This window comes from Bactrocera tryoni, chromosome 4 (genome assembly GCF_016617805.1).
Source record: "Bactrocera tryoni isolate S06 chromosome 4, CSIRO_BtryS06_freeze2, whole genome shotgun sequence".
Lineage (NCBI taxonomy): Eukaryota > Metazoa > Arthropoda > Insecta > Diptera > Tephritidae > Bactrocera > Bactrocera tryoni.
This window is the reverse complement of record NC_052502.1, coordinates 52,658,374-52,673,050: the sequence shown is the minus strand read 5'-3', so window position 1 is coordinate 52,673,050 and position 14,677 is coordinate 52,658,374. Positions and strand designations below refer to the sequence as shown.

The 14,677-nt window shown below is 39.4% G+C and overlaps 1 protein-coding gene across 6 annotated transcripts in view; it reads left to right on the top strand.

The window, feature by feature from the left end:
* Positions 1-14,677, top strand: part of LOC120774271 (rapamycin-insensitive companion of mTOR) — a 47,650-nt gene that overhangs the window by 24,934 nt on the left and 8,039 nt on the right. For all 6 annotated transcript variants that reach the window (XM_040103757.1, XM_040103753.1, XM_040103758.1 and 3 more), the window contains exons 3-15: positions 6,277-6,493; positions 8,209-8,395; positions 8,463-8,821; positions 8,895-9,048; positions 9,175-9,279; positions 9,345-9,549; positions 9,625-9,828; positions 9,895-10,256; positions 10,321-10,500; positions 11,773-11,981; positions 12,067-12,361; positions 12,434-12,597; positions 12,663-12,995. In XM_040103757.1, coding sequence (XP_039959691.1) covers positions 6,277-6,493; positions 8,209-8,395; positions 8,463-8,821; positions 8,895-9,048; positions 9,175-9,279; positions 9,345-9,549; positions 9,625-9,828; positions 9,895-10,256; positions 10,321-10,500; positions 11,773-11,981; positions 12,067-12,361; positions 12,434-12,597; positions 12,663-12,995 — 2,974 coding nt within the window. The remainder of the gene's footprint in view (positions 1-6,276; positions 6,494-8,208; positions 8,396-8,462; positions 8,822-8,894; positions 9,049-9,174; positions 9,280-9,344; positions 9,550-9,624; positions 9,829-9,894; positions 10,257-10,320; positions 10,501-11,772; positions 11,982-12,066; positions 12,362-12,433; positions 12,598-12,662; positions 12,996-14,677) is intronic.

Here is a 14,677-nt window from a genome sequence, read left to right as displayed (position 1 = left end):
TTGTACAAAAAAATATCGCGAATTCTGAATTTTCGCGGGCTATGTGTTCGATTTTCGATTGCGTTGTTGTGTTATGTTGGTATTTATATATCTTTTACCTATTCTGACAAGGTAGGACATTTTGAATGTTTAGTTAATTTTTGACAGCTATTTGCTTGGATGCGTTTTGGTTCGTTTTCGATTTTTGCTCACTTTCGATCAAAAACAACATCGCGTTGACATTGTTCGGGAGATGTTGGACTCAGTGCGAGAGGATCTTGATCTGCTCCAGAGGATCATAATTGATGATGAAGACCGACGCGCTAAGTTAGGTCGAATATGAAGGGTTTGTTTGTTTTGTTGAAATTATGCGGCAGTATTATGCGAGAAACGCTCGGATTTGATGAAAAACAGAAATTGGATTTTAACCCATAATAACGCCCTTGCTCCCGCATCATTGTTTGTGCGCGAATATTTGGTCAAAAGCAACACATTAATGGTTGTGCATCCGCCGTATTCCCCGCCCCCTGTGACTCTTTTGTTCCCAAAGCTAAAGAGGCCCAAGAAAGGACAGATAAAAACTGCATCAAAGTAGGAGCTAAACAGTATCACAAGAAATGGATTTTTTAAGTGCTTTAAGGATTTGAAACAACGCAGTCAGGAGTGCAATATACATATCTGGAGGTGATTACTTTGAAGATTTTTGAACTACGTGTCGGTATTCCGAAATCGTGAAGCATTTAACGAGTTTTTCAATAAGAGCGCTGCAAAAGAGTTAGGATATCAATGAAATTCTTTATTCCCGTATAATTACATTCCATGTCATTATGTATGGAACTTGATCTCTTTTGATTTTCATGGCCACCACGGGCACGCTTGCAGAAGTCCAGACGCTGAACCCAATTTTCGACGGATTTCAGAAATCGGCCGATACTGCTGCAATTTCACGTTCTATATTCGTACGAAGTTCATCAATCGTCGTTGGCTTGTTGGCATATAGATCGCACGACCAAGGCGGCCAATTGACTGGGCCATTTCGTGAAATAACACGTTCACCAAACTTGTTTTTCAATAAATCGATTGTGACATTCGCTGTGTGGTTTGTAGCGTCGTCATGTTGGAACCACATATTGTCTAAGTTCGTATTATCCAATTCGGTTATGATTTGAGCGGTAGCGATTACCATTCACAGTAAGGCCCAGTGACGCCGCCGGCACATAAACCGGTGACTCATAGAGTACGCGTGGATTGCTACCTGACCAATACCGCATACTTTGCTTATTGACGAAGTTATTCAGCCAGAAATGAGCCTCATCGGCGAACATAAGATGATTCTGGTGGTCAAGCGGCGTCAATTCTTGCGGATGTAGGGAAAGCTCTTTTCGCAAAATTCGCCACAACGACGTCACAGAGATACCCAACTCTTGAGAACGACATGTGAAAGGCTGATTTGGGTCTTCCTCAATAGATGCGCTCGTGACAGCAATATTCTCGACACTACGAACACTTTCTTGACTCACTGGCATGGTGACGCTCGTTGCATCGTATATCTTTCCATGTTTAAAGGGCAACTCTTACTGAAAAGAAATGTCAAAAGTGCCTATCGGTCTGCTTTTGTAGCGTGCCTATTGAAAACCCCGTTATATACATATATGCGCGGTTTTTCGCCAAAAGTTAAGTTGAAAATTCGTTTTTCAGTACTACTTTGGAATTCGACACAAGCCATCGTATGCTACGAAATAAAAAGAGGCAAGCTCCGGCAATGTCGAATCTAAACTACCACACCAAATGTTTGGTTAAATGTCTTAAAAAAATCACTAAAAGCCGCATAATATCTGGTTGAGGTTAAATCAGTAAAAAAATTGAATGGGTATTTCCCGACCGCACTCGCATGGAAAATAATATATGGTATAATCAACTAACATATGAAACAAAAATTTTTTCCCATGTTTTCTTAACTCCTCCTGTCTGCATACTTGAAAATAGCACGCCTACTTCCAAATTTAGCTTCTCTTTTATCAGGCTTCGGCTCGTTGATTTTCATTCTCCCCGTGGATTAAATAACTCATTCTAGAAAACCAAGAATATTTCTCGTAGCGAATGATTTTCTTTCCGTGAAGTGGTTTCTTTATATTTGAGAGCAGAAAAAAGTCGCCGACTGTCAGATTTCGAGGAAGTGATAATAATTTGAAACAATTTTTCCTGAATTTTTTTACGCGAATCAATCTCACTAGGCATCTTTCTTTCCTTCTCATATCTTTAGTACGAGTATATTGTGCTGGACGTGGTCTATTCGTCCAGTTTCAGTTGAAATCTCATACTTCGCAGAAATCGTGTTTGAAAATGGGACACTTCTCTTTTGAAAATGGTCAAATTCAGAGTATAACTGACTATGAATACTTCTAGCTCCTATGGCTGACTTTATCTCCTATGTATTCGTCAATAAGTGTGATAATTTAATGAAATTAAGTGGACATATTTTCTTGATCACAATGTTGCTGTTGCCAGAAATTAATAAATTTGGTTCAGATATTGGCCAAGCCCCTATATACATAAAATAATTATTTCCACAAATTTATGATTTCAACCTCATAAGTCAGTTATAATTTAATGTTTGTCCAAGAATTAAGTTTTATTATAAAGATAAGTGATCGCCGCACCTGGCGAAATTTAATTGCAGCCGTGAGGCCCAATTTTTGAACACTTTTTGCAGCAATTGGGAGCGTATGACAGCAACAGAAAAATAGAGAAATAGTTCAGCGGTGGTAAATCGCACGATCTTGGAGGCTACGCCACATAACCACGACGCGAAATAATGCGCTCTCTGAAAGTTTCGTTCAATAAATTTATTTTTTCGTTGACCATATCAACATTCTCCATTTCTGCCACGAAATAGTCCTCACTCGTGGCTCTATAGCGTTCTTCATTAACGGAAACATTATGATCGGCTTTATTTTTGAAGAAATACTATAGACCAATGATTTCGTCTGCCCATAGAGCACACCAAACATTGAATTTTGGAGGATGGAAAGGCATGAAATGGAGCTGCCTTTATGCTGGTATGAATATGGTATCCCCGCAAAACAAATATGGCTGTGTGCGTGTGTACGGCTGTGGACGTTGAGCAATACCAAAAGCTCCGACAGGATCGGGATGGACCTCTCTGAGGCGTTCGATACTAAACAAGGTTTCAGACAAGGCAACTGCCTATCGACTTCTTCAATTTGCTGGAGGAAATAATTCGAGCTGCAGAGCTGAACAGAGAAGGTACAATTTTCTACAAGAGTGTACAACTGCTGACGTACGCTGATGACATCGATATTATTGGACATTGAATAAAGATTAAATTCTACTAATCACTCAACATCCCCGGACGATGACATCTGATGAGTTGGCGTTACGAGTTTTCGAGAGAAAAGCTCTGCGGAAGATTTATGGTCCTTTGCGCATAGTCAACGGCGAATACCGCAGTCGTTGGAACGATATATACGATGACATTGACCTAGTTCAGCGAATTAATTAACAGCAGCAGCCACGTTGGCTAGATCATGTTATCCGAATGGACAAAAACACTCCAACTCGAGAGTATTCGACGTAGTACCCGCCGGGGGAAGCAGAGGAAGAGGAAGACCTCCACTCCGTTGGAAAGACCAGGCGGAGAAGGACTTGACTACACTTGGAATCTCCAATTGAAGCCAAACAGCGAAAAGGAAGAACGACTGGTGTGTATACGGCAATAAAGAAAAAGAAGAAAGGCGTCTCGACAATCGTCTTCATTCAAGCAAATGTGAGCTTCATTGCTTATCAAATTTTTTCGTAAAAGTCAGGATCGAAGCCCATATCGTTTTGGGCTTATTCCACGAACGTGCGACTTCAGTTTTTGCACGATGTTCACAGTGTCAATGGACGCACCTCCAATTGTTTCGCGGGATGGCGGATGTATGTACGTCGACCAAATGAACCATTACCAACTGAACCATTATTTTCGTAATAAATTTGCACGATTTGCAAACTTTGTTCCGCAGTAAGTCTGTTCATCATGAAATGACAAACCAAACTGAGTATAAATCAAGTATCATCTGTCGGAAAGACAGGCCTGCCTTTCCTTCTTTCTTTCTTGAAAATTACATGAATGTGTTTTTGTTGAAATTTTGTGTTAAAAATTTCATCACCAAATTTAGCTGCTATTATTTTGTTCATAACTGTACTTGCAGTTCTTGCATTTCACCAGCGTCTCGATATCCATTCAGAAAATGAAATTTTATCCTCAGCCGCTGCGACAGACATGTGCACTTTCAGCTCCAGCTGTCCTCAATGTGGACTCGCACTTCCTTTTTTTTCTTAACATGCGAAACCTACTCTCATTTTGTTGTTGTTTTTTGTTAAATGCAGCTTACAAGTGCGTAGACAAAGCTGATTGCAGTGCGTGGTTGGTGAATTTATTGTTGTCTCGTCATAAACGCTTAACCCAGATATGCACGAGTGTATGAATGCATTTCACACACACACACATGCACACGCAACTCCACACATACACATACGAATCTACGAGCTTGCGTGCGTGTGTGGCGATGGAGGTGTTTGGCGGCGATTGCGTAAACAGCGAAGGGACGTTCTTTCTTTCAACCCTTTTCTTGTTTGTTTTTTTTTCTTCGATAATCATAGCTTGTAAATACTTAAAAATAATGCAGTGCAGAAAGAGTGTCATGCGTGTCGTAGGTTAGTGCCGTATTAAATTTCCTTTCACGTTCAACGCCCCGAAGATATTCAAGTTAAGTTGTTCATTGGTGTTTATTAACTTTCACACCTCCGAGTCCTTTTGAATTTCAACTTGTTTCTGGTAATTTGATAGTTTAATGACATTTCAATCGCTTTCGGTTGTCTTACTCGCACATTAGGGTAAGACAAAATGTAGGGGTTGAGTATGATTCCTTCTTAAAGCGGTGACGTGAATAAATAATTCAGATTTTGGCTCCGCCCCAATATGTTTTGCTAACGTCTAGAACTATTCAGCATTTGGTAATTTCTAAGTGTTTTCAGATACATCACTCAACAAGAGTTTCAGGTTATGGGTAACTTTTTCATTTCTGAACTGCATGAAACAATAAGGACTAAGGTAGACACAGTTGTATCGATTGTTTACCAATTATTAAAATTTTATTATTTTACCCATTTCAATCAATGTCACAACAAGAAAGCTTGTTTTAAGTTCTTGAAGGCAGCGAGAGCCAAACCGTTGTTTCTGGATGACACGGCAGCTCTTGAAGCTTTTCGTCCCAAATGCGGCAATTTGGGTTGTTTCCATACCCTTTGAGTCATAAATGGATCTCATCGCTGAACAAAATTTGGCTCGAAAAGGTCGGATCTTTTTGTAACTTTTTAAGAGCCCACAGAGTGAAGCGATGTCGTTTGGGAAAGTCGAGCGGCTTCAGTTCTTGCAGAAGCTGTATTTTTTACGCTTTCAATTTAAGATCTCGATGTAAAATGAGCCGAGTCGTTCCATATGACTATTCGAATTGCTGCGAACGGCACCGAATCAACTCTCCACGGTCTTCGTGTACACTCTCAGCGACGGCTGCTATTTTTTCGTCACTGGATGCTGGTCGTAGTCTATTCGGTCGAATTTTATCCAATAATGAATGCTGGGTTTGATGTTGCGAAAAGTACGCTAGTAGGCCGGTTACATGGACCATAAGTTGAGCGAAGTGCACGAAAGACATTCTTTACAGAACGTGATTTCATAATAAAGTTGAACGATGACGTTGTTCAGGCGTAAGCCTTTTCATTATGAAATGCCAAACAATACTGAACATAAATAAAATGACAGCTTGACACGACTCAGGCGTGATCTGTCAAGAAAAGGCCATTGAGAAAAGTACCTCTACTTGGATCACCTGTTATTACCTTTTGTATATTAGTTATACGCAAATCGAAAGCTGTACTTTTTCATTTTTCTCTTTTAGTGTCCAGTCTTTGCCATAAAAATAAAATTTTTGCCGTCACGTTTGTGGTAATAATGGTTTGAAAGAGAATCGTGAGGAAGACGGATTGTAATAATAATAAAATAAGTAAATTTTAAATAACAAAAAACTAAAAAATAGTAAAAACATGAAAATTAATAAATTAAAAATTAAATAAAAACAAAAAAATAATAGAAATCAAAACTTACTATACTACATACATAATTGTTTTTGTAGCATGTATTGCCTAAACTTAGCCCTTCCTCCTAATTATTAAATAGTAGTAGAAAAACATATTAAAATTTCATATTTTAAACGTTTTTTTTTTTATTTTCAGTTCCACAAGATCACGAAGACTACTACCGACTGGACCCCAGTAAATATAACATAGAAAATGCCTATGATATCTATAGAGCTCTGTGTTGCCGCAACACAAGCGATACTAAACTCCTATTTTTGCTTAACGGTCTGGCAACACTTTGCAAACAGCAACAGACGGAGGCGCATAATCCCAAAAATTATTTAGGCTTTAACACAGAAGAGTTGCTCTATTGGTAAGTAGACGCCTATTATTTAGGTTTAATCTAAAAGTCTGTCGTCTTCATCACTAACTAGTTATTCCCAAACATATTTCAAATATATTAGAACATGTGTAATATCAGGGTTACCTTTTTTAAATCTGACGTTAAACACTCCAAATTAATCCGCAAAGTGTCTGCATATTTACTTCGGCATTATTATCAGGTTTGCTTTGGATTAAACACCATTTTGCAAAACGACACGAGCTGGTTCAGAAAATATATAATCGCCTTTAGACTGATTATAGTAAACTAAAAAGATTAATAGCAAACCTCGTCTGCGACACTTTCCTTTCCAGTATTTATTAAATTGTATTCTAGATTCAAAAATATTAATCCATTAGAAACAACAATTTAAATTTTGTCCTTTCCACATGATATCCATAGTTGAGATCCATATACATATGTATATAATATAGGGTCGTCTAAATGTACTATGGCAAGTATCTGAAGAGCCTTTTGTCATAATAAAATAAAGTTACCCCAATTAGTAAAAACGCCTAATTGGGATTCCTGAACTAGGACGTATATCAACATAACGAGAAAGAATTCAGTTAATATCTTGTTGAGGGCTAGTAAAATCAAAGCCAAATTATCTAACAGGTTAAGTTAGTCCGGTAAGCTCCGTGAGCCATTGGCTCATTAGCAATGCCAGATAAAACGCCAAGTTGCGGCTCACTATCGACATCTCTTCCACCTCTTTCTCCGCTTGAGATATACTGCAGTGGTTCGGAAAGTTAAAAGGCTGCCTTATATCTAATTCATGCTTCATTCTCGAACCATCCGTATAAAGCTTTTGTGGTTTAGGCAAATCATCTTTTTCTTTTTTCCATTCCATTGGTTTCCGGTAGCTGGATTTCCGTACGTTTGGTTTTGCAACCATGATACAGCAAAATTATCTAATATTATTTGGAAAATATTTCCAAGCTCCCGCGAAGCCCAGCTATCTAGTAGTAGAACACAAGAGGATACGGGAACACCGACCAGCTCCCATTCTACTCATAGCGGTTCTAAGGTGCCTTTTATTTTGAGCACATCTGTTTTACAATTTCCTGCGCTTCCGCTGTGGCATAGCATCCATACCTGTCTTATCACAGAGAGACGCGCTGCTATTGATAGCGAGGCTAGGCACTCCTTAACCAAACCAGAACGCACTGTTAATGGGATCAAAACTAGTATTACCGTCCTGCTATCTTAGTGGATGGTCACTTCTCTGAAGGATGCTGCACTCCGGAACAGTAAATCTACTTTAGTGGCTACAACCTCGGTTTGGAAAACACTGCAATAGTCAGAAAATCTGAAGCTGGAGTTAAAGCTGTGACCCATCCTCAAAGAAACTCACTGCCCCTTTCCCCCAAACGCTTCTTCCCACCCACAACGTCCTCCCTGGTATATGGGCGGAGAAGGAGCCGCCTGAGTTTTCTTTGTTCAGAGAACACGGAAGCGGAAACGTTATCCATAAAGAGCGGCGCATTATAGTTGTTTAGGGATTCATTTTAGCTCATTAATATCACATACCTCAAGATTGGATTCCTTATTTGTATAAAATGAAAGACAATTTTAGTGTGACACCTTTATTTGACTTGATTGTATAGTTTTTTTTTCATTTCTAGTATACTTTCTCTAATTATTGTTAATATCCAGCAGTGTACACTTTAGTAATAAATTTATATGCATTTTAAACTTTCTAGTTTGAGCGTCTCGCTAATCCACACATTTACGCAAGTGCGTGCTGCCGCTTTGCGCACTATCCGTTATGTGCTGGCGACACCACGTGATGTCAAAATATTCAACTCAATGCAGCTGCAACATTTAGTATGCCGCTCCATCGATGTGCTACTGAAGAACGATGATGAACGCGTGCAAGCACTGAAATTGGTGGGTACCTGCAAAGTAATTCACCAAATTAATATTAATTCTTACTAAATTTTTATTTCATTTACAGATTCGCAAGATGCTGGCCATTTCACCGGTCGACATCAATCCTGTGCTCGTGCGTTGCCTGGTGTCGCTCGCCGATAGCGGCATTGAAGACGGCGATAACATGTTGCGCGCCTGCCTGGCCACACTATGTGAGTTCGCGGTGTTGAATCCTGTGCTGTTGATCGTCTGCGGCGGCGTCACAGCAATCACACGCAACGTCCTGGAATGTCACAATCCACGTATCGCTGAGAGCCTGTGCGGCGTGCTGCTGTACTTGCTGGAGTGGCCACAGACGCGCAACATATCGGGCGTGCGACTGGATTGCCTCGCAGCGCCCTATTGCGATTTCACATACCGCTTGGGCATCATGAACAAAAATAAGTATGCACAAACTTGTTTATGAAAGTTTTTTTGTTTTTACTAATTATTTCTACTATACCTGTTGTTACTTTAGGGATGCCCGTGAATTGCGTTATACTAGTTGCCGCCTGGCATTGCTGTCGGTTTTGCGCAGTTGGACCGGTACAATTGAGTTCTGTAATCCAAGCAAACCGTCGGGGTTAAAAGCAATAGTGGATACGCTGTATCTGAATCAAATGGAAGTGAGAGTAAGTAATTAGATTGAGTTAGTAACTGCCGTCTTTCGGATATTTACTGTTTTATGTTTATTATGAGGGTTTGAGGGTTTGGTATTTTGTTTACTTATTCTAATAAATTTAAATTTTCGCTTTCAGAAAGCAATATTGGATTTGCTTTACGAACTTTTGAATGTACCACAACCGCCCTGGACGGATGATTACACGATAGCCTTGCAAACTGTCGATCCGTCCGACTTTCAGGTATTAAAACAATAAAAAAATAAATAAAAAGTAGAGAATTTTCACCACAACTTACTTCATTGCAGGATGCCTGGTTGCTCAGCAATGGCTTTGTTGCAATGGAAGGACGCTTTATCTTGCCGAGTTTGGCCGCACGTGCGCCAAATGTTTGCGAGCAACATTTGTCATTACTGTTATACTGTTTTCTAGAGACTGGACTGTTAAATGCACTCGTCGAGGTGATCAGATCGAGCGATACGCATCTGTCAGTGCGTGCCACTGTGCTAGTTGGTATGTGTTAACCCTTCTGAGACCGAATATCCCGATTTTTTTATTTTTATTTTTACTACATTGTTGTTTTTGTAGGTAAAATCTTACATTTAATGCATACACATTTACCGGCGGATATCTGTAGCACCAGCCCGGCACTGCCGACACTAATTTCGCACGCAACTCAGGGTAATCAAAATGCCACCGCCGCAATATCAGCTTTACAAAATTACCAAAAAATGCTACGCAATCGTCCTGCATCATGTAGTTTATTTTTGGATAGTATTATACAAGGGGGATGTAAGTATATTAATGGTGGCATTGAAAAATCTCCCTCATCACAGCTCATAATTTCCACCATTTCAGCCTTAATACAAACACGTCTGTTTCGTCGTGAAATCAACGCTCAGGATCATGCGCGTTCGTTTAGTGGCAATGCATTGCAATCGCCGCCAGTCGGCGGTCATTTAACCAGTGGCGGTACACTGGGTATTGGCGCTGGTGGTGGTCTGCTCACTAGTGATCGACAGCGTCTCGACTCGGTCTCATCCAGCGACGAGTCGAATGTGCAACCATCCTCATCGCGGCGTGCAAGCTTCCGTTTCAAGCGAAAACTATTACCGTTCTTCGAAAACCAGCGTGTGGCTAAATTAATACGTGATTCGAATGTATTGTCTTCACCGGACGATAGTGGTTGGGACTGGGATATTATTATCACCATATTGCGCGTAAGTTACGCCTAAAATTGTGGCATTATAATACACATTTTAATAATGATATATTTTTCTGCAGTCGAACATAATGCGCAGAGTCGACGATACGGTCAACAATTTCCTCAAATCTCTCTTGGACTATTACAAACCGAGTAAAAATCGCTTTTCTCACCAAGACTTGGGCCGACCTGGAAGAACTATGCCAGCGTTCGTTATTGCAGGCTTGGATTTCATTGATTGGCTGCTGGCTAATCCGATGGTAAAATAAAGAACTTATTATTTGTTGTTGTTTTTTTTTAATGTCATCAGTGTATACCTTAGTCAGCTTGAGTAGCTGACTCGATTTCGTCCTGTTCATCTGTCCGTCTGTCTGCCTGTCTGTCTTGTCAGGCTTTGAGATATTGATGTGCAATTTGGTACTCGCCTCGATCTCCAGAAAGAACTGTTCTTTTGTCGGAACCATCGCCATCGGACAAACAGATCGTTCGAAATTAAGTCCTTCTATGAAAATTTTTTTCATTTGACAATATTTATCCACGAAATATATCATGGATTGTTGTACAAGACAATTCTGCAATTTCCAAATATATTATATCGATCGGACCCCTACAGCATATAACTGCCATACATACTGATCGATCACAATCAATCATTGCTCACGGCAGTCGGAACGGACCCTGATTTTTTTTTTCACAGTCCTTCAACTCGTCAGAATTCTGCTACTGCAACAACAACCGATTGCAGACAAATAACTCGAGTTGCTCGCAAAATATAGTTCTGCATACTGTAGCAAATTAAACTCCTACTTATCCAGAATAGACCTTGACATATCAAATATATATCCAGCGGGCAATGAGTTTTCGCATTTCTCTATTCGCCTCTTACCACCGGTAAACCTCACTCATCCTACTCCCAAAGATCCGACATCGTCGAAACCGAGCGTTTCCTTGTTAAGAATTAACGAAACTGTTTTCGTTGAATTTTCAGATTTGGATCTACTTGTAGTTGCTATAAGTAATGCCCTGTTAGTTATTATAGCTTGGATGTAACCGGAGTTAAAGTTGTTTTTTGGTTTTTCTATCCAATTTTTCTGGTTTTTTTATTATTATATTTTACTGTTTTTTTATTATATTTTTCTGTATATATTTTTTGTTTATTTTTTTTTTTATTTTTATTTATTTTTTATTTTTTTTTTTTTTTTATTTATTTATTTTTTTAAATTAATTTTTATTTTTTTCTTTCTTATTTCATATTTTTGTTTTTTTATTTACTTTTATACTTTTATTTTTTTTTTTAATTTTTATTTTTTATTTTTTTTTATTTTTTTATTTTTTTTTAAATTTTTTTATATTTTTTTAATTTTTTTAATTTTAAATTTTTTTGGAATTTTCTTTTAATTTTTTTGAATTTTTTAATTTTTTAATTTTTTAAAAATTTTTTTAATTTTTAATTTTTTTAAATATTTTTTTAAATTTATTTATCCAATCATTGGAAGCTGTCATTTTAACGTATTCACCTTTTTTCACTACAGATGGAGAGCATACGCATACTCACCGATTACTTTTCGGACATCAGCAAACAATTGCTGGCCGTGAGCACATCAAATCGTGCACACGACTGCCTCTTTAGTCCACAGCACATGAGTAGTACAATGTGTCAGCAGTATTTTTTATACATTGGCCGCATGTGCCGCGCACAAAATGGTATTCGTATACTAACCGACACGGCTGTGTTTGAGCAGTAAGTAGCACTACCTAATACTGCCAGCATGATTTTACACGTTTGAAATTTGATAATTAATTTCCCATCCATCTTCCAATTGCAGCTTGATAAATTTGGTGCGCAATACGGACCATGTCTGCTATGTGAAGCTAGCTGTCTCCGCTCTAGATTACTCCTTAGAATCGGTGACACGTAAGGTGCTGGAGAAGGCCTTAACTGTGGCAAAAGTGCGTAGTGGCCGCCTGTATGCCACACAATTTTTGACCGTGCTACTGCGTGCACGTCTGCACAATTTCGAGGTCTGGGGCATACCGCTGATCATACAGCAGACGAAAGATCCCGATCGTAGTGTCGTTTTGGCAGCGTTAGATGTGCTTGAAGAGGCTTGTCACGAAAAGGTGCGTCACAACGCCTGTTTATAGATATTTGCTAAAAGTCTAATAATTAATCTTAATCTTCAATATTATTAGTATTATCTCGAGGAGATTGTTAGCTTATGGCCGGATCTAAAGTCACTTGGCGATGGTGGACGCTTAATAATGGCGCGTTACTATTCACTGTCGCGTGGCTTGAATCGTTTGCAGGCGCGCATACAAGAAGAGATTGAGTACTGGAAGAGCGGCTATAATAAACGGTGAGCAATCCTTTAAAGCGAACTCTGAAAAAATATTATAATAATAACTGTTTATACTTGTAAAGCTATGTCCTGCTTGTCGAGGCTAATACACATTCCAGTTTAACATTGCACATACGCAATGAAGATGGGCACTATAGTCGTCGTAATTGCAATACCCGACCGATTATAATTCCTCCAAATATTCCACCTCATCTCTACGGGCAAATGGTACAAACGGCTCAAGGTACAACGGCATTGCGAAAATATGGCGATTTACCGCATTTGGTTGACGTGATTAGTCGTGGCAAGTGCACGGATGATGCCGAGTGTCTGGAATTGAAGTCGGCCATTTGGGCCGTTGGGCACGCATCGACGCACTCGAATGGAATTGAATATTTCGTAGAATCGGGATCGAGGTAAGTCTGGAAATATTATATAGTTACAAAATTCAAATATTGTGAGGAAAGAGTCAAGTGCTGACATGTGTAGGGGTTACATGTGTTTCCTCGGATTAAAAAGCCTGTTTTCAACAATTTTTTTCTCAATGAAGTATTTTATTAGTTTTTTATTGTTACAAACATAAACTATTAACAAAGAAATTTTAAGATTTTTGGAAAAAAATATATTTATTAAATTCGGCCATTGGAACGCCATTTCCGGTGACCCCTCGGAAAAAAGATGCGCCCGCGTTGGTAGGATAACTCCTTACAGGATCATCTAAAAGGAAAAAACCTTCAGACCTTAACTTAGAACTTGGGCGAAGGAAAAAAACTGAAAATTGAATTTTTGCAGAATTTTTTTTACAAAAAAATGAGAATTTCAGTGAAAAGTACGCAACATTTTTCTTCAACGTCATAGTTTGCCCGGAATGTAATAGGACTGATTTTCTTCCGCCGCGACTGCATTTCGGAGCGTACGCGCACCGACTGGATTCGGTAGAGGGCGTTCCTAGCTAGCGAAGGAGCGGCTGATCAGTTGTCTCCGAGTACCTGGAGAGTCAGGACAAACATTTTCGCGCGACGTGTTTCAGTGAGTGGTGCAAGCCGAAAAGGCAGCGTTTGTTAGAGCAGAGGTACGCGATTAAATTCTGTGTGAAACTCGTTAAATCTGCGACAGAGACGTTTGATATGATCAAGCAGGTTAACCCAGATGCTGCTTTAACAAGAAATGGTGTATATCGGTGGCACCAGGTCTTTTTGGGGGGGGGGAAAGGTGGCTGATGAAGACCGTGCTGGGAGACCTTTTTTCTTTTATGACATTAAAGGCATCGTCCGCCATGAATTTGTTCCTCTTTGGCAAACCGACAACACCAAGTTTTACGTGGAAGTCCTCAAGAGACTCAAACGAATGGTCAATCGGGTCCGACAAGACATCGCAACCGATTAGAAGTTGCACCACGATAACGCCCCGGCTCACACAGCCTTTCACAGCTACCTAACCAAGGCTGGCATCTCAACGCTTCCACAGCCGCCCTATAGCCCAGATGTGGCCCCCGGACTTTTTTGTTTCCTTGCTTTAAAAGGCCGATGAAAGGCAGGCATTTTGAGATGACAGAGTGGATCACAGCAGCATGCACGGGCTATTCCGTAGAATGCCTTCCGTGACGCCTTCAATGCTTGGAAATCGCGCTGGCAGCGCTGCATCGATGCAGAAGGAGCCTATTTTGAAAGTTTTTAAGGAATTGTAACGATTGGTTGAATACATTTTTTTAAATCGACTCGGTCCTATTACTTTCCGGACAAACCCTGTAGTTGTAATCGAAAAAAATCATTTGTCCAAGTCTTTAAGAATTTTATCTCATTTCATGAAGATCGGTTGAGTAGTTCTCGAGAGATCTTAGCAACCGATTTCAAAAATATAGTTTTGAGAAAAACACCTTTAAATACAATAAGTGACAATAAATGTGGGACACAACAGCATAAGTTCTCAAAGCTGTATCCCCGAAAAGATCTTTTTGAATCAAAATCGAAACAAAGTAACATCTATTTTGGTTCAATTTGGGTGAATTAGATCGTCTTTTTTACAGTTTTAACTTTTAAAACAATAAACGCTTATTTATTTTCGCATGTCAGCCAGAAGTTAACGATTCTTTAATAAT